General features: G+C 37.5%; 1 protein-coding gene and 1 long non-coding RNA gene across 3 annotated transcripts in view; both read left to right on the forward strand.

Annotated features, from left to right (window-relative positions):
- The first annotated feature begins 3,582 nt into the window (after window positions 1-3,582).
- The window catches only part of igf2b (insulin-like growth factor 2b), a 30,723-nt gene continuing 13,129 nt past the window's right edge, over window positions 3,583-21,176 (forward strand). The window contains exons 1-3 of one of the 2 annotated variants that reach the window (XM_057836262.1): window positions 3,583-3,832; window positions 7,215-7,365; window positions 17,041-17,225. In XM_057836262.1, coding sequence (XP_057692245.1) covers window positions 3,755-3,832; window positions 7,215-7,365; window positions 17,041-17,225 — 414 coding nt within the window. In that variant the 5' untranslated portion in view covers window positions 3,583-3,754. The remainder of the gene's footprint in view (window positions 3,833-7,214; window positions 7,366-17,040; window positions 17,226-21,176) is intronic. The other variant, XM_057836263.1, reaches the window with a different exon arrangement.
- On the forward strand, window positions 7,372-16,282 carry LOC130915965 (uncharacterized). The gene is made up of 2 exons (XR_009063201.1): window positions 7,372-9,355; window positions 9,499-16,282. It is a non-coding gene; the product is annotated as an uncharacterized LOC130915965 (long non-coding RNA).

Here is a 21,176-nt window from a genome sequence, read left to right on the forward strand (position 1 = left end):
ACAGGAAATAATACAAAATCAACAGAAACTGACCTGTAAATGTATCAGGATTAACAGGAAGTGATCCAAAATCAACAGGAAGTCATAACTAGACTCAAAATCAACAGGAAGTGACCCAGAACTGTACCCATATCAACAGGAAGTGACCCAGAATTACCCCAAAAAAAATCAACAAGAAGCCAAAACTAGACCAAAAAAAAAAAAAAATAAATCAACAGCAAGTGACCCAAAATTGCCCCAAATTAACAAAAAGTGGCCAAAAATTCCTTCAAAATTAATAGGAAGTGACCAAAAGTCAACATACAGTGACCCAGAATTGCCCAAAATCAACAGGAAGAGACTCAAAATTGCCCCAAATTAACAAAAAGTGACTAAAAATTCCTTCAAAATTAATAGGAAGTGAACAATTATCAACAGGAAGTGGCCCAGAATCAACAGGAAACCATAAAAAAATCAACAGCAAGTGACCTGCAAATGCCTCAGGATTAACAGGAAGTCATCCAAAACAAGCAGGGAGTCATAACTAGACCCAAAATCAACAGGAAGTGACCCAGAACTCTACCCAAATCAACAGGAAGTGACCCGAACTGCCCAAATTCAAAAAGAAATGACTCTAAATTATTAGGAAGTGAACAAATATCAACAGGAAGTGACCCAGAATTGCCCAAAATCAACAGGAAATGATACGAAAACAACAAGAAGTGATATTTTGTAACCCGGTGGTTAACAAGTGACAAAGTTTACCTAATATCACTTTACGTTGTCTGATTATAACGTGTTTATTTATTGGACCAGTGCATCAGAAGCTAGACTCGACTCACAGGAGACAGCGTGCACCCGGCAGAAGCAAATAAAACTCAGGACACACTTTTATGTAAGGGCCTCAGGATTCACAGGAAGTCATTCAGAATCAACCAGACGTCCTAACTAGACCAAAATCAACAGGAAGTGACCAGGAATTGCCACAAATCAACAGGAAGTGACCCAGAATCCCCTCAAATCCACAGGAAGTGACCCAGAAATGACCATAATCAACAGGAAGTGACTCAAAATGCCTCTAAATGAATAGTGACCCAAAATCAACAGGAAGTGACTCAAAATTCGTCCAAAATAATAGGAAGTGACCAGAAAATGAACAGGAAATTATCTGTCAGTGCCTCAGGATTAACAGGAAGTGACCCAGAATTACCAAAAACTTGAACAAGAAGTCAAAACTAGACCCATAATCAATAGGAAGTCTCCCAGAATTATCCAAAATCAACAAGAATTGACCTGTAAATGCATCAGGAATAACAGGAAGTGATCCAAAATCAACAGGAAGTCATAACTAGCCCCAAAATTGACAGGAAGTGACCCAGATCTGTACTCAAATCAACGGGAAGTGACCCAGAATTACCGTAAAAATCAACAAGAAGTCAAAACGAGACCAAAAAAAAATAACAGCAAGTGACCCAAAAGTGCCCCAAATTAAATTCCTTCAAAATTAATAGGAAGTGACCAAAAGTCAACATGAAGTGACCCAGAATTGCCCAAAATCAATAGGAAGTGACTCAAAATTGCCCCAAATTAACAAAAAGTGACCAAAATTCCTTCAAAATGAATAGGAAGTGAACAATTATCAACAGGAAGTGACCCAGAATCAACAGGAAACCATACAAAATCAACAGGAAGTGACCTGCAAATGCCGCAGGATTAACAGGAACAGGAGTCACAACTAGACCTAAAATTAACAGGAAGTGACCCAGAACTACCCAAAAAAATCAACAAGAAGTCAAAACTAGATTAAAAAAAATCTACAGCAAATGGCTCAAATTTGATTTTTAAAATCAACAGGAAATCCTCACTAGACCCAAAATATAGAGGAAGTGACCCAGAATTGTCCAAAAATCAACAGGAATTGACCTGTAAATGCCCTGGCATTAACGGGAAGTGCCTCAAAATCAACAGGAAATGACACAAAACAACAGGAAGTGACCTGTAAGGGCCTCAGGATTAACAGGAAGTCATCCAAAACAAACAAGAAGTCATAACTAGACCTAAAATCAACAGGAAGTGATCCAAAATTACCCAAAATCAACAGAAAGCTACCTGTAAGTGCCTCAGAATGAACAGAAAGTCATCTAAAATCAACAGGAAATCCTAAATAGACCCAGAATTAACCAAAAACAAACAGGAAATGACCTGTCAATGTCCCAGTAATGACAGGAAGTGACCCAAAATCAACAGGAAGTGACCCTTAACTCATTTTCTGCCATAATCGGTGCTAGTGATAAACTCCTTTCAATTGACAGCTGAAGAATTAAAAGACCTTTCATTGCCCTTACCAACATGGCATCAGGGCAGCCATGTTGGTAGGGGCTACTTTCCCATCAAAGTCAATGCGTTGACATCTAAAAATATCATAAATATCCCCAAAATCAACAGGAAATGGCCCAGTATTCACTCAAATCAACCGGAAATCATCCAAAATCAACAGGAATTGACCTGTAAGTGCCTCAGGATTAACAGGAAGTCATCCAAAACAAAGAGGAAGTCATAACTAGACCTAAAATCAACAGGAAGTGACCCAAGATTACCCAAAATCAACAGAAAGCTCCCTGTAAGTGCCTCAGAATTAACAGAAAGTCATCTAAAATCAACAGGAAATCCTAAATAGACCCAGAATTAACCAAAAACAAACAGGAAATGACCTGTCAATGTCCCAGTAATGACAGGAAGTGACCCAAAATCAACAGGAAGTGACCCTTAACTCATTTTCTGCCATAATCGGTGCTAGTGATAAACTCCTTTCAATTGACAGCTGAAGAATTAAAAGACCTTTCATTGCCCTTACCAACATGGCATCAGGGCAGCCATGTTGGTAGGGGCGACTTTCCCATCAAAGTCAATGCGTTGACATCTAAAAATATCATAAATATCCCCATAATCAACAGGAAATGACCCAGTAGTCACTCAAATCAACCGGAAATCATCCAAAATCAACAGGAAGTGACCTGTAAGTGCCCCAATATTAACAGGAAGTGAGTCAAAATCACCAGGAAATGACATCAAACCCCACCACCATGAAACGCTTCGAAATGAACAGGGAAGAACCTTCGTTCGCTGCCACTCTCCCGCTTCAAAACTGGATTGGACGTCCATTGCTGTCAATGACAGTCCCCCCCCCCCCCCCCAAAAAAAAACTTGGCTCGCTTATATAACCCCCCCTCCCCTCCATTTTGTAGTGACGTCATTCCAGCGAAACCCCAATTGAAAGTGTTTTCCTCTTCGAGTCTTTTGTTTTTCCTACCTCAGGGGAAGGTGGGGGTGCACCGAGGAGGGGGTCTAGGTACCCCCCCTCCCCTCTTTCCCTACAACTCCCCCCCCTCCTTTACCCCCACCCGAGTGCATGCGTCGGTCACCGCTGCATCATTCTCGCCCTTGCAAACCGCGATCGTCCTTCCCTTTTTCCCCTCCTAAGACGTCTATTTTTCCCCCCCTCTCCCCCAAAAGGGGGCGGAGCTCGGGGCGGAGCCGGTGTGTCAAAGTGGGCGTGTTTAGCTATATAATACTTCTTCCCCCAGAAGTTTGGTCTGTCGCCTCGGTCTCCGGGACAGCCTCTCCTCTCACACATCATCTAAACTCACCGACCCGGGGGAGAAAGTAACTCACCTGCGAGCACGCAGAGCCAGCGCCATTTTTTGCGGCTTTTTTTTTTTTTTTTTACCCCCCGACTTCCGAATTCTTTCCTTTGTGTGTACGGGCGCCGACTGTCATGGAGACCCCGCGATCGAGACCCGGACACAACTCATTTTGCCACACCTGCAGGAAATCGGAGGAAAGCCGAAGGAAGGTTAGCGTGAAAGTTGTTGGGTGTTTTTTTCTTCTTCAACTTTGGGGCCGAATTGCGGAATTTCCGCTAAGGATTTCAAGTGCCGGCTGCTGCACGGAGAGAACAGCTGGCGTTATTTGTGGGGAGGAACGATAGGGGGCGCTAGGTAGGTCGATAAAGACGGAGCAAAGGGGAAAAACAAAAACAAAATGCTGAGTGGAGGCTTTCTCGCTATCGAAGTGAACAAAGTGTGACAGCTTGTGCAAGAGCTGAGATGGCACTTACACAGGAGTTTGCGTCTGGAAGCGACGCGGATAGACGTCCAATTTTCTTGAAGACGATGGGGATCGAGGGGTCGGTGTGCGGACGGTGATGGGCGTCGAATTTGGACGGGGAGGGTTTAAAAAAAAAAAAAAAAAAAAATCACACACACACAAAAAAAAAACAAAAGTGTCGATTTGAGTAGTTTGGACGGGAATGGACGTCCAGTTCGTTTTGACTGAGAGGGGTTTATATTGCTGAAATATGATACTAGAAGTATTATTCTTTTTCAAGAGAATAATTGAAAGGATGATTAGAAGTTTAAAACTGTTAAAATAGCTAAACAATAAATAAATAAATAAATAAGTAAATTAAGTCTTTTTAATATTTTTCTTAATTGTTCATTAATTTGATATGCTTATATAATACAAATTAAAAATACATATATATATGTTAAATCAGGAAAAAAAAAAATCTTTTTTAAATTAACAAATTAGAAATTAAAAGGAGTTTTAAAAAATGTATTAAGAGTATTTAAAAAAAAAAAAAATATATATATATATATATGTAGTATTTTTCTTTTTTTTCCCTTCTTTTTTTTAAAATTAAAATAATAATTTGAAATTTAAAAATGCTGAAATAGATTAAAAATAGTAGATATGGCACTTTCCCTTGTAAAAAAAAAAAAAAATTATGTATAAAATGCAGAAAAAAATCAATCATATATTAAAAAAAAAAAAAAAAAAAGGGAATATTTTCAGTATTCTGTCCTTTTTAATAAAAAAAAAAAAATTCATGGATTTCCCTTTCTTTTTGACCGAGAGGGGGTTTATATATATATATATGACTGAGATATTATGTTCGTAGTATTTTTCTTTTGAACTTCTTTAGTGAATAAAATATTTAAAATTAGTTTAAAAATGTTAAAATAGCTATTAAAAGCAGATAATATTTACAATGTGTTTTTTTTTAAAAATTCGATATATGTATATATGACAAATTAAATATATGTATATTTTTTTAACAATAAAGGGATATTTACAGTGAAAAAAATGATAAATTTAAAAATAAGTGAAAAAGGGGGAAAAAAATCTTTTTTCTTCCTTATAAATAAATATATGTATATAATACAAATTCCATTAAATATGTATAGAATTTTTTTTTCAATGAATATTTAGAGTTGTTTTTCTTTTTTTAATTACAAAAAAATTCGGAAATTTAAAAATGGTGAAATAGATGAACAAAATAGATCCAGTTTTGTTTTTTTTTTGGACTGGGAGGGGTTTTAATATACAGTATATTACTAAAGCAATAATACTAGTTGGATTTTTCTTTTTTTTTTAATTGCCTTTTTTTTAAATTATAAGGATAATTAGAAGTTTAAATATGTTAAAACGACCTAAAAACTAAGTATTTACAGTATTTTCCCTTTTTTAAAAAAAAAATTTGATAAGTGTATATAATGCAAATTCAATTCAATTCAATTCAATTAATTAAAATTTAAAAATAAAAATTAAGCTTTTTTTTAAACCAGGGAATATTTACAGTATTTGTCCCCTTCTTTTTTAATGGAAAAAATAATTAGACATTTAAAAATGTTGAAATTGGTTAAAAAAAAAAAAAAAAAAAAAAAAATTAAATCAAGGTATATTTAGTTTTTTCCCCCTCTTCTCTTTATTGTGTTTTATTATAACTTTTTTTTATATATGTATAATATACACATATGTATATATATATATATATATATATATATATGTGTGTGTGTGTGTGTGTGTGTATATGTGTGTGTATAAATGTGTGTGTATATATTTTAAATCAAGGAATATTTAGTTTTTTCCCCTCTTCTCTTTCAATAAAAAAAATTTGAAATGTAAAAATGGTAATAAATATATATCTATATTTCCAGTATTACTGTATTTTTTGTTTTTTAAAATTTGATATATGTATGTAATGCAAACTAAATACCATATGTATGATTAAAAAACTAAATTTATATTTAGTTCTTCCTTTTTTAATTAATTTTTTTTAGAAATTGTTAAAATAAAAAGATAGTATTTACTATTTTTAATATTTTGATATATGTATTTAATACAAATTAAATTAAATATATGTATAAAAATTATATATATATTTTTAAATCACAACATTTACAGTATTTTTCCCTACTTTTGTAATTAATAAAATCAGTATATATGTAAAAATGATCAAATATATATATATTTTTAAAAAGATAGCATTTACAAAAACACATAATTCAAAAAAAAATCTTAGATTTTTTCCCCCTATTTTTTAAATAATGATTATTTTAATTAAAAAAAATATATATATTAGTAAAAAATCATATATTTTTTTAATATCAATTTGAGATTGGATTTAAAGAGAACATTTAATGTTTCCCCTTTTTTGTTTTACATTTTAAAATTATATGCATACTTATATATTAAAATATTTTTTCACTTTTTTAAATATTGGCATTTTGAAAAATTCTATAGTAGATTAAAAAATGTAATGTTTCTTTATTTTTTGTATTATAATTTTTTAAAATTAAAATAATTAATTAAAAAAACAACAACAACATTTTAACCCTTTCCAAGGTATTTATAGGCTGCCATTGACGGCGATAGACGTCCAATTCATTTAAACGGGGGGTGCTCATTGAGCACAAACATTAGAGGTCCAAAAACTTGGATGTGACATTATCACAAGGACTGCCGGAATACTTAGCATTTTATGGGGAAAAACTAAATAGCTTAAAAAAAACAACAACAACAATAGTAATAGTATTAAATGCCTATGACAGTAATAGACGTCCAATCCATTTGAAGCGGGAGGGATGGCAGCGAATAAACCCTCCCGCTTCAAATGGATTGGACATCTACTAGTGATAAGCTTATTTTATTCATGAAAGAAGCATGAAAAGAGCTTTCTTTGCCCCTACCAACATGGCCGCCCTGAAGCCACATTCCCATCAAAGTCAATGAATTGACATGAAAATTTACTAGCTTATGTTCAGCATCTGCGATTTTTTCAGTTCTGCCATTGATGGCGCTAGTTTGGACGTCTTCTCGCGATAAACTTGACGGTATATCGACTGGTTAGACGTCCAATCCTGACGAGCGGAGTGGCGGTCTTTCTTTTGCAGGCGAAGAAGGCGTCCCGGTCCGGCCGATGGTTGCTGTTCGCGTTGGCTCTCACCTTCTACGCGGTGGAGATGACCTCGGCCGAGACGTTGTGCGGGGGCGAGCTGGTGGACGCGCTACAGTTCGTCTGCGAAGACAGAGGCTTCTATTTCAGTACGTTTTAAACTCACTTCCCGTTGTTTACGGGTCACTTCCTATTTGTTTATCGGGTATGTACACGTCACTTCCTATTGATTTGGGGGCATTTACGGGTCATCGGTGTTCATTATGGGGCATTAACGGGTCACTTCCTGTTGATTTTACGGTCACTTCCTTTTCATTTTAAGGCATTTACAAGTACGTCACTCCCTGGTTATTTTACGGTCACTTCCTGTTGATTCAGGTGCATTGACGCGTCATCGGTGTTGATTTTGGGGCATTTACGTGTCACTTCTTGTTGATTTTACAGTCACTTCCTGTTCATTTTTGGGCATTTACAAGTGACTTCCTATTCATTTTTTTGGCATTTACGCGTTACTTCATGTTGATTTTGGGGCATTAATGGGTCACTTCCTGTTTATTTTACGGTCACTTCCCGTTCATTTTCAGGCATGTGCCTGTCACTTTCTATTGGTTTTTGGGTCACTTCCTGTTGATTTTACGGTCACTTCCTGTTCACTTCCGAGCATTTACAAGTCACTTCCTGTTGATTTTTGGGCATTTACGGGTCACTTCCTGTTGATTTTTGGGTCACTTCCTGTTGATTTCCGAGCATTTACAAGTCACTTCCTGTTGATTTTGGGGCATTTACGGGTCACTTCTTGTTAATTTTTGGGTCACTTCCTGTTGATTTTACAGTCACTTCCCATTTTTTTCCGGGGCATATACGTGTCACTTCCTATTGAAAATGGGGCATTTACGGGTCACTTCCTGTTGATTTTGGGTCTGTTATGGGTCACTTCCTGTTGATTTTACGTTCACTTCCTGTCCATTTTCAGGCTTTTACAAGTCACTTCTTATTTATTTTCTGGGGCATGTATGCGTCACTTCCTGTTGATATTGGGACATTTACAGGGTCACTTCCTCTTGATCTTTGGGTCACTTCCTGTTCATTTTACCGCCACTTCCTGTTCATTCTTGGGCTTTTACAAGTCACTTCCTGTTTATTGTTTTGGGAATGTACGCGTCACTTCCTGTTGATTTAACAGACACTTCCTGTTAATTTCTGGGCATTTGCAAATCACTTCCTTTTGATTTGTTGGAATCATATAAGGGTCTGTTGATTTTGGGTCTGTTATGAGTCACTTCCTGTTGATTTTGGGGCACTCACTGGTCACTTCCCGTTGAATTAGGGGCATTTATGGCTAGCTTGTTGATTTTGAGTCACTTTCTGTTGATTTTGGACATTTACGGGTCATTTCCTATTGATCTTTGGGTCACTTCCTGTTCATTTTACAGTCACTTCCTGTTCATTCTTGGGCTTTTACAAGTCACTTCCTTTTTATTGTTTTGGGGGATGTACGCGTCACTTCCTGTTGATTTTGGGGCATTTACAGGGTCACTTCCTGTTGATTTTACGATCACTTCCTGTTTATTTCTGGGCATTTGCAAATCACTTCCTGTTGATTTGTTTAAAGCATTTATGGGTCACTTCCTGTTGATTTTACAGTCACTTACTGTCCATTTTCGGGCTTTTACGAGTCACTTCCTATTTATTTTTTGGGGCATGTACGGGTCACTTCCTGTTGATCTTTGGGTCACTTCCTGTTCATTCTCGGGCTTTTACAAGTCACTTCCTTTTTATTGTTTTGGGGGATGTACGCGTCACTTCCTGTTGATTTTGGGGCATTTACAGGGTCACTTCGTGTTGATCTTTGGGTCACTTCCTGTTTATTTCATGTTTATTTCATATATTTAAGCAATTACGGGTCACTTCCCGTTGAATTAGGGGCATTTATGGCTAGCTTGTTGATTTTGAGTCACTTTCTGTTGATTTTGGGGCATTTACGGGTCATTTCCTGTTGATCTTTGGGTCACTTCCTGTTTATTTCATGTTTATTTCATATATTTAAGCAATTACGGGTCACTTCCCGTTGAATTAGGGGCATTTATGGCTAGCTTGTTGATTTTGAGTCACTTTCTGTTGATTTTGGGGCATTTACGGGTCATTTCCTGTTGATCTTTGGGTCACTTCCTGTTCATTTTACAGTCACTTCCTGTTTATTCTCGGGCTTTTACAAGTCACTTCCTTTTTATTGTTTTGGGGGATGTACGCGTCACTTCCTGTTGATTTTGGGGCATTTACAGGGTCACTTCCTGTTGATCTTTGGGTCACTTCCTGTTTATTTCATATATTTAAGCATTTACGGGTCACTTCCTGTTGATTTTGGGGCATTTACGGGTCATTTCCTGTTAATTATGTGGAATTTCATGCCATTTTCTGTTGATCTTGTGGCACTTCTGGGTTAACTCTGGGGCATTTATGGGTAACTTGTTGATTTTATGTCACTTGGTTTTGTGCAGCGTGTTGAAAAAGTGGACCAAAACAATTCCCAATACTATAGTACGTGGCGAGCTTTGCATCCTTTTTTGGCTTACTTGAAAGGAGGGAGGCTTTTATTGAACACTCGGCCCCTTTCACCTTCTTCTTCTTCTTCTTCTCCTCTCATCACTCACTCTCTTCCTCTTTTGATTTGCATCGGCCTCCCGTGTTTGAAAGCGCCGACCCCCCCGGCCTCCCCTCCCTCGGGCTGTTTTTGCTACCTCGCCCCCCCCCCCCCACCCCCCATCCTCGTTATCTCTGCTGACTTGACAAAGGACAAGGTCGCTGAGGAGTTTCCATTTGATGTGTTTGTTCACCTAGGGGACGAGTTGGCTCATGTTTACAAGGCTGTCACCAGTTGTCTAACTGTCGCCGATTTATCGGTCGTTGCGTGAATCCACGTATTTTGATAGCCGATCAAATTCATTTGCACCAGGAGGGGGATTCAGTCCTCCCAGTCCGAATAAATTGGACGTACAGTGGTATGAAAAAGTATCTGAACCTTATGGAATTTCTTACGTTTCTGCATAAAATCACCATCAAATGTGATCTGATCTTTGTCAAAATCACACAGATGTAAAAACAGTGTCTGCTTCAACTGAAACCACCCAAACATTTATAGGTTTTTATTAAAGATATCCCGATCGATCCGATCACGTCATTTTCAAAGTATCGGAATCGGCAAAAAAATATCGTACATGCCTTTTTTTAATATATATATATTTTTTAATTAAATTGTTTCTAATTGTGTTTAACGTTACAGACAAAATGTCTTCCATTCATCCAGAGTCTTTAGTTTTGGCTTAAAGTAGGGCTATCAAATTTATCGCGTAAACGGGGGTAATTAATTATTTTTAAATTAATCATGTTAAATTATTTAACGCAATTAGGGCATGCGCTGCACGACCCACTCACGCATTGTCGCGTTCCATCTATTAAGGCGCCGTTTTACCTATATATAGAGCTAACAGACAGCGTAAAAAGTGTAGAGAGAATTTTGGCAGTCTTTGGAGCCTCTTTTTAATTGGCCAAAGCCTTAAAATCCCTCTCTCAACAATTAGAAATATCGTGGGAAGCAATGTGGGGAAGAACGGTAGTGGTTGATCTTTTCCTTAACACCCTATGTTACTTCCCAACGCAGAGAAGATATATCAATTGGTGCCACTACGCACAGTCATGGTTGCACTTCCCATCATGCATTTGGGCAGAACAGTTAAATGGCTACAGTATCATTTACTGAAAGCTCAACAAATACACTAGATGGCAATATTTAGTCACAATATACAAAGTCACATTTGTCCTTTAAGAATTACAAGTCTTTCTATCCGTGGATCCCTCTCACAGAAACAATGTTAATAATGTAAATGCCATCTTGAGGGTTTATTGTCATAATAAACAAATACAGTACTCATGTACAGTATGTTGAATGTATATATTCGTCCGAGTTTTATTCGTTTTTTTCTTAATGCTTTGCCAAAATGGATTGGATTAGAATTGAATCGGGAGCACACAAAAAAAAAGCAATCGGATCGGGAAATATCGGGATCGGCAGATACTCAAACTAAAACGATCGGGATCGGATCGGGAGCAAAAAAACATGATCGGAACAACCCTGGTTTTTATATTTTAACGAGGATAGCATGCAAACAATGACAGAAGGGGGGAAAAATAAGTAAGTGAACCCTCTGCTTAAGGAGACTTAGGGGCAGTTTAAATGGCGACTCTGAGACACAAAGGCACAATGACTGAGTAGAGGAATGGCCTCGCGTGCATATGGTATCAGCGAAGACAAAAAATTCAGAATCCTGCCTCCAAAGTGGAAGAATTCCATTGCGGGGGATTGAGGGCTTGCTCCGAATGCATATCAAAGGCTCCCACGGCGCCAGACCGCGCCGATAACGTCAGCACTTGTACACGTCACATTGGGCGTGCGCAGCGATGCTACTAAACATTAAAAACAGCAAATATGGCGGAATGTCTGCTTTAACTTACTGTTTTAATCATATTTTTAAATCAAATACGTTAAATGTTTCAATTTTTGTGCCTTTTTGAACAAAAGAGAAATGCCATTGCTTCGAGTGTGCGGGCATATTTTTTTCCGGGTTGGTGGGGTCAAAGTGCATCATTTGCTGTCGCCTTGTAAATCTGCACTGCTCCCTAGGGCTTGGCATGAATACTACATCGTTTTCATGTGGAATTGCGACAGCGTTCGAATGGAGACGGGCCCATATAAATGCAAATTTGAAATTTTTCATATTCTCGGAGAGTCACCTTGTAAACTTAAAGAGCAATTGAAACCCGTTTTTACCAAACCATTTTAGTCAGTTGTGTGCCCAATCACTGATGAGTGGTTTAAAGCTGCCCTGCCCACTATAAACCACACACCTGGTCAGAATTCAGAATTGTCTTGTTGAGAAGCATTGTCTGATGTGGTAATGGTGTTATACTTGTACAGCAATTTTCCACCTTTCGAGGCGCTCAAAGCGCTTTACACTACATCGCCATCCACCTACTGGTATCTTGCTCAAGGATACTTAGGTGAGTTCATCAGGGCCGGGAATCGAAGCCACAACCTCTGGGTTGGGGGACAACTACCGTAATTTTCGGACTATAAGCCGCTACTTTTCCCCTTCATTTTGGTACCTGTGCGGCTTATTTGTTGATTTTGTCATAAGACTGTCATAAGATCATCAAAATTATGACATGACACTAATATGGACATTACTGAATGCTTGTGTCCTTAAGTGTCATTTGGCAAATTATGTCACTAACTCAATTTTTGTCCATCGTGGATCTTTTGCATCCATTCATAAGTGAGATCATTTGCCGGATAACACTTAATGACATCTGTTATAAGCATTCATGAATGCTCAGGACCAGGGGTCGCGTTAACCGGATATTTTCCGTCGTTGACCGGTTTTTTAAAACGGTGACGGAAAAAACTGAAGTCCGTCCGTCATTTTGACAGGTTGCAATTCACACCCCAGACCACAGGGTGGCGAGTTAGCATATTAATTAGCTATTGTCGCTCTCAATGCATGACGTCGTTGGCTTTTCTGTCAGAGTATTGTAGCGTCACCGGGGTCTGGCGGCGGCACCGTGATTGACACATCAACGCGAGGTTCTTATTGGTGCACCCGGTGTGCCAGCACGTCATCCAATTGATGGACAAGATTGCCGCCTGTGTATAGACCCCAATCACATGACGTCACAACTCCGCCCCCCTGACTGGAGCCGCCATATTGTGTGTCAGCTCGTCATGTTTACACATTACCGCTACGTACATGCCTCCTATTACGGCGTGTTTTTCTGCTCGTTAATATTAATAATCAAAATGGTGAAGGGGTGTGTGGCGGTTGGTTGCTGCAACAGAGAAGATAGACGGAGAGACTTGAAGTTCTACCGTATTCTGAGAGACCCGAAGATGAGAGCGAGATGGACTGCTGTAATTCGACAAGAAATCTGGGCACCAAACGATCACCACAGACTATGTAGTAGTCATTTTATATCTGGTAAGATGCATTTAATATATATTTAGAAGATTTTGGGCTGACAACCACAATTAAGATCATTGTGTGATGTTGGTGATTGGGGTCTATATAGTTGCCTCTTTTTCTTTGGGGGCGGAGTTGTTGTTGTTGGCGGTAAGCAGAGTAAAAAGAGGGAGAAAAATACCACGACTTCCGTGTCAAATTTTTCGCCGCCAAGCAAGCGTTACAATATTAATTAAAAATGAATGAAAACTAAATACTATTGAATATGTCATCATTATCATTTTAAAAATTTAAGTGACGGGTAAAAATAGGCTATGACCGGATTTTTATGACCCTGTCAGTCAAAATGACAGACAACGAAAATGTCTAGCGCAACCTCTGCTCAGGACAGACATGTCACAATTATGATTGTGTAATGACAGTCTTACGGCACCACTGTCAAATAAAGTGTTAGCAAATACCATAACTAGCAATTGATGAAACGATTAGAACAGTAACTGAAGAAACATTTAGCACAGAACATGATTTTTGATTGTTATTTACATCTGTAGCGCGACAATGCATGCTAAGAGGCATGTTGGATGACAACAGTCAACAGCAGGTGGCAGCAGAGGTTGACTGTCTCCCCCAAGGGAGCAGTGATGGCCAAATTAAGCTTCTTGAAGCTATAAAGCTTTGCACTAATTAGTTCAAAGTTTAATGATGGTTCATTTGGTCTTATGATGCCGCTGTCAAATAAGGTTGTACCGGTTAATATCTTTTGGTGTAAATATCCCATGATACAGTGAGGACAGCCGCGGTGTATAGTCAGGTGCGCCTTATAGGGCGAAGATTAGGGTATTCTACCACTGAGCCACGCCATTCCAATGTGCATCATCGCTCGGTCAAAAGAACCGTCTGAAGACCTCAAGTCTTGTTGATTTGTATCAAGTTGGAAAAGGATACAAAACCATCTCTAAAAGTCTGGATGTTCATCGAACGACAGTCAGAGAAGTTGTCTACAAATGGAGAGAGTTTGGCACTGATGCTTCTCACCCAAGGAGTTGATGCCGAGAGTTCGGCGCAGAATACTCAGAGAGGTAAAAAAAGAACCCTGGAGTATCTGCTAAAAACCTACACAAATCCCTGGCACTGTTGCTTCTCTCCCAAGGAGTTGACGCCGAGAGTTCAGCGCAGAATACTCAGGTAAAAAATAAATGGTTTCAGAGGAACAAAATACACGTTGTGGAGTAGCCAAGTCAAAGTCCAGACTTGAACCCCATTGAGATGCTGTGGTATGACCTAAAAATGGCGATTCATCCCAGGAACCTGACTGAACTACAGCAGTTATGTAGAGAAGAATGGGCCTGATCGATGTGCCAGACTGATCTGCAGCTACAGGAAGCGTCTGGTTGAAGTTATAAGGGGTGGCCACAAAATATGAAATGTGATGGTTCGGACTTATTTTTTCCCCCTTCTGTCATGGTTTGCATGCTATCCTCATTAAAATATGAAAAACTATAAATGTTTGGGTGGTTTTAGTGAAAGCAGTTTTTACATCTGTGTGATTTTGACAAAGATCAGATCACATTTGATGGTGATTTTATGCAGAAATGTGAGAAATTCCAAAAGGTTCAGATACTTTTTCATACCACTGCATTGCGCCGTCAAATATGAAAGATGAAAGCTCGCAGCCAGTTCGCCGAGTTGAAGTGAATTGAATGTCTATTGGCGTCAATGGCAGGCGATGAGTCACTTCCTTGTTCATTTTACAGTACAGGGTCACTTCCTGTTGATTTTGGGGCATTCCTTTATCACTTCTGTTAGATTTTGGGTCATTCCATGTAATTTGGCGGTCAATTCCTTTTCATTTTGGTTCATTTACGTCTCACTTCCAATTGATTTTAGGGCATTTACAGGTCAGCTGTTGATTTTGTGGCATTCCGTGGTCACTTCCTGTTGATTTTGGGTCACTTCCTGAACATTTTGAAGGAACTCCTATTGATTTTGGGGCATTCCGTGGTCACTTCCTGATGATTTTGAGTCACTTCCTGTATCTTTTGGGTCCATCAGAGGTCGTTTTCACGATTTTCTATTAATTTCGGGGCATTTTTTGGCTCACTTCCGGTTGATTTTGGGTCATTTATTGTACGTTGTCATCATTTCCTAATCCATTTTGAGGCAGTTCCGGGTCACTTGTGTTCGTTTTTGAGTCACTTCGTTTTATGGTCACTTCCTATTGATTTTGGGTCACTTCCTATTTGTTTTGGGGCACCCCGTGGTCACATTTTGGATCAATTCCTGTTGATTTGATGGTATTTCTGGGTCACTTCCATAAGCGGATTTTAAGGGGGGGGGGCGAAAAGTGTCATTGCATTAATGAGTTATAAGCAAAAAAAACTGCAACAAAAATGAATGAAATGAACAAAAAATATAGTTTTATAATGGGTCAAAATTATTTTTCGAACAGGTCATGTGACTAGCAACTTAGACGGGGAAAAAAAAAATATAGTTTTATAATGGATCAAAATTATTTTTCGAACAGGTCATGTGACTAGCAATTTAGACGTAAAAAAAAATAAATATATATATATATATATATATATAGTTTTATAATGGGTCAAAAAAAATTTTTGAACAGGTCATGTGACTAGCAACTTAGAAGGGGGGGGGGGGGAAATCTTTTTTTTTTTTCCTTTGATTGAAAATATATATATATTTTTTTTTATTTAAGCAACTTTTTTTGGGATTAAATGATTTAGACACAAATGTCCTACCCATAATATGGCCCAAACACAAAAAGGATTACTTCAATCAAAGAAAACTTTTTCGATGAAAAATTAAGTGTTCAAAGGCAAATTTTTCAATCGCAAATATTTTTTCGCATTCAAAAACTTTTACCATCATTGAATTTTTTCTTTTTGTCACTGAAGTGATTTTTCTTTTTGAAAATATATATATTTTTTGAAGCAACTTATTTTTTGATTGAATAATGACAAAAAATGTCCTAGCAAAAATGTGGCCCAAACACAAATCAACATTACTTCAATTAATCAAAAAAAAAAAAAAATTTTAAATCAAAGAAAAATAGCTTTTTTATGCATTTTTTGAGATTCAATTTTTTTTTTTGCATTCAAACACTTTTTTTTTTGATTGAAGCGACTTTTTTGGGGTTGAAAATATATATTTTGATTGAAGCAACATTTTTTTTGATTGACTATTAAAGACACACATCTACTTCCATATGGCTCCGCCGAGAGGATGCAATTTTTGACTAGGGTAACTACATTGGCACGACACCGGCGGGCGTACCATATTCAATGGATGACAATCTTGGCGAAAAGTATTGCCTAAGCAGTCCGATTTAGGATTTCCCTCAAGAATGATGGGAAACAAAAAACACTCATTGTCAACTAATTATTATAAATATTCTTGTAAGTTAATTTTGATGACCCTGAAAGTTTCAGGGTCATCAAAATGTTGTGCCTGCCCTGCCCCAAAAGTCAAACTCCGCCTATGGTCACTTCCTGTTTATTTGGGTCACATTCTGTTCCTTTTCTGTCATTTTCTATCGTTTTTGATCCATTCTTTGGTCGTTTGTACATTTTGGATGAATTCTTGTTGGGTTTGGGGTATTGATTGATTCGGGCCACTTTCTGTCTATTTTTCCGTGGTCACTTCTTGCACATTTTAGATGAAAGTAATGAACCATTATGTGAAATGACCACATCATATACATTACTTCATACACAACATTGTTTATGCGTTGGTCAATGATGAGTTGAATGAGTGCCCCTTATCAAGGGTTAATGTTGCTGTATTGGCCCCACGCAGGTAGACCCACCAGCAGGGGGAACACCCGGCGCACCCAGAACCGCGGGATCGTGGAGGAGTGTTGTTTCCGTAGCTGTGACCTCAACCTTTTGGAGCAGTACTGCGCCAAACCCGCCAAGTCGGAACGGGACGTCTCCTCCGCCACCTCCCTGCAGACGGTAGCGGCCGTGCCGCCGTTAAAACAGGTAGGAGTGCCCACCGACAATTATTAGCTAACACCCCAAAAAAAATCAATTTCTAGAGTTTTGTTTGGGCTTGGAAAGGATTTGGACATACATCGCCATCTCATCTGAGCCGATGACTTAAGCCTAAAAGCGCTGTTTCCGACCGTCCTGGTGATTTCCACTGGGAACGCCGCGTTTTTGTCGGCGTCAGCCTTTCGTACGCCGTGTCCTTTCTCGTCTGGTCGCTTTCCACGCCGGTCAGCACTTTCGCTATCGCTAGACCATCTCGCCAGATAGGGCGGCCATTTTGTCTCAAGGGCGAGGCCGGAGGACATGGAGGTTATAGGCCCGTAGGGGGCGTGCCCACCCACACAAGGAAAAAAATCAACAGCTCCCAAATGCGTACATGCAAATGAACACTTAACAGGCCAACCTTTGGCTGCCATTGACGGGGGTAGACGTCTAATTTGTCCCTCCCGGTCCAAATGGATTGGACGTCTAGCGCTGTCAATGGCACTGAAAGGTGACAGGTGACATAACATTTAATGAGATTAAAATGCAGTTAACATGCAGTTAAAATGCGGTTGAAATGGGATTAAAGTAGGATTAAAATGTAAATAGTATTTAATTAAAATGAGATTTGAAATGAGAAAAAAATAATGTTGTAATGTTGTAAAAAGATTAAAATGGGATTAAAATGTAAATAAATTACTGTTAAAATGCAATTAAAATGCAAATAAAATGTAAATAAAATGTGGTGAAATGCGAATAAAATACAATTAAAATGTGACTAAAATGTGGTTAAAATGCTATTAAAATCAGAATAAAATATGATTAAAATGCGATTAAAATGGGATTAAAATGTAAAAAAAAAAACAATACAGTTAAAATGGGATTATAATGCTGCTAAAATGATGAAAAGGAGATTAAAATGCGATTAAAATTAGGTTAATAAAAATGTAAATAAAATACTGTGGAACCAAAATGCAAATAAAATGTAAATAAAATGCAGTGAAATGCAATTAAAATAAAATTAAAATGAGGCTAAAATGTTGTTTTAAAAAAAGGATAAAGTAAGATTAAAATGGGATTCAAATGTAAATAAAATACTGTTAAAATGCAATTAAAATGCAAATAAAATGTAAATAAAATGTGGTTAAATGTGATTAAAATACAATTAAAATGTGGCTAAAATGAGAACAAAATATGATTAAAACATAAATAAAATACAGTTAAAGTTAGAATAAAATGTGATTAAAATGCGGTAAATATGCAAATAAAATGTGCTTAAAATGCAATTAAAATGCGATTGAAATGTAAATAAAATACAGTTAAAATGAGATTAAAATGTGATTAAAATGCAGTTAAAATGTGATTAAAATGCAGTTAAAATGCGATAAATGTGCAGATAAAATATGATTAAAATACGGTTGAAATGGGATTAAAGGAGGATTAAAATGTAAATAGTTTATAATTAAAATGAGATTTGAAATGAGATAAAAATAAATATATAAATATAATGCAGTTAAAATGTGGTTAAAATGTGAATAAACTGTGATTAAATTTCGGTTATAATGCGGCTAAAATGTGGTTAAAATGCAATTAAAATGTGGTTAAAATGTGGTTAAAATGGGATTAAAATGTAAGTAAAATATGGTTAAAATGAGATTTAAAATGAGATCAAAATACGGTTAAAATGCAATTAAAATGTGGTTAAAATGCAGTTGAACTGCGATTAAAATGTGTTTAAAATGGGATTAACATCCAATTAAAATGTGGTTAAAATGTGTTTAAAATGTGATTAAAATACAAATAAAAAGTAAATAAAATGCAGTTAAAATGTGATTAAAATGTGGTGAATATGCAGTTAAAATGTGATTAAAATACGGTTAAAATGGGATTAAAGGAGGATTAAAATGTAAATATCGTTAAAATGTGATTGAAATGTAAATAAAATCTAAATAAACTGCGGTTTGATTTTGGTTAAAATACTGCTGAAATGTGGTTAAAATGCAGCTGAAATGAGGTTAAAATGGGATTAAAATGTAAATAAAATATGGTTAAAATGAGATTTAAAATGAGATCAAAATTTGTTCAAAATGCGATTAAAATTGGATTAAATGAGGTTAAAATACGGTTAATATGTGATTAAAATGTGGTCAGAATGCTATTAAATGTCAATAAATTGCAGTTAAAAAGCAGTTACCCCTTTCATGTACAAATTATGAACAACTTTTTTCCTCAAGTGATTTTATTACCCTTCATACAGTAAAAAAACAAAAACAAAAAAAAACTGTTCAATAGCTGTCCATTGTCCCTATTTTTTTTTTTTTTTAAAGGGGGGGGAAAAAACAGTAAATATTGTCTTAATTATGTTTTGTTTTTTTAATTTAACCCTTTCATGCGCAAATTATGAAAATCAAACTTTTTTTTCAAAATTCTTCATAGAGTACAAAAAGTTGAATAGCTGTCCTTGACAGAGTTAAAAAAACAAAACAAAACAAAAAAACGTTATTAATTTCTTGCAATCATCAAACGGGTCCAAACAGATTGGACGTCTATGTCTGTCAATGTCTGCAAAAGACATGCTGTGTGTCGGCGACGCGGTCAACGGGAAAAAGTAGGAGGACGTGGCGGAATGGCGATCGGGAATTTGTTTGGACATGTCCCCGCTCTGGCTTGATGGGTACAAGCTGCTCCCGGGGACAGCTGTTCTGCCGCTATTCATGTGAATGGAGGGTTGGAGAAGTGGGGGAGGCGGGGATAAACACTCCTCAAGTGGCAGAAGCAAAACAAGCCATTGACATGGATGGGCCACTGCCGCATAAATTCCAGCCGGGCCCGTTTTTGTTTCTCATTCAGCAAAAAACACCTCCTCGCATTGTCGACTCCTTTTCTGTTATTGACAGGGCTGGACGTCCAATCCCATTAAAAATCGTCCCAACCAACGGATCGGATGTGTACTAGTAATTCACGGAAGACGCATGAAAAAAAGCTTTCTTTTCCCTGACCAACATGGCCGCCCTGAGGCGACGTACCAATTAAAATCGATGCATTGATATTTAATTGAAGTCATAACTAGACCCAAATCAACAAGTGACCTGTAAGTGCCCCATTATAAACAAGAAGTGATCCAAAATCAACAGGAAGTGATCCAGAATTGCCCAAGATCAACAGGAAGTGACCCTGTAAGTGCCTCAGTATTAACAGGAAGTTCCCAAAATTAACAGGAAGTGACCCTGAAATGCCTCAAAATCAACAGAAAGTGACCTAGAATTGCCCAAAATCAAGAGGAAGGCAAAACTAGACCCAAAATCAACAGGAAATGAACCAGAATGGTCCCAAGTGAACAGGAAGTGACCTATAAGTGCCTCATTATTAACAGAAAGCGATCCAAAATCAACAGGAAGTGACTCAAAATTGCCCCAAATCAACAGGAAGTCAAAACTAGACCCAATCAACAGGAAATGACCCAGAAATTCCTCAAATCATCAGGAATTGTCCCAAGTCAACAGGAAGTGACCTAAATTTGCCCAAAATCAACAGGAAGTGACCCGTAAGTACTGCAGTATTACCAGGAAGTGATCCAAAATCAACAGGAAGTGACCCAGTATTTCCCAAACTCAACAGGAAGTGAACTGTAAGTGCCCCAGTATTGATAGGAAGTGACCCAGAATTGCTGAAAATCAACAGTAAGTGACCCAGAATTGCCCAAAATCAACAGGAAGTCTAAACTAGACCTAGAAATCAACAGAAGGTGACCCACAATTGCCCCAAATCAACAGGAAGTGACCTGTAACTGCCCCAGTATTAACAAGAAGTGACCCAGAATTGCCCAAAATCAACAGGAAGTCTAAACTAGACCCAGAATTCAATAGGAAGTGACCCACAACTGACCCAAATCAACTGGAAGTGAGCTGTAAGTGCCTCAGTATTAACAGGAAGTGACCCAGAATTGCCTAAAATCAACAG

The sequence above is a fragment of the Corythoichthys intestinalis genome, chromosome 5, assembly GCF_030265065.1.
Source record: "Corythoichthys intestinalis isolate RoL2023-P3 chromosome 5, ASM3026506v1, whole genome shotgun sequence".
Classification (NCBI taxonomy): Eukaryota; Metazoa; Chordata; class Actinopteri; order Syngnathiformes; family Syngnathidae; genus Corythoichthys; species Corythoichthys intestinalis.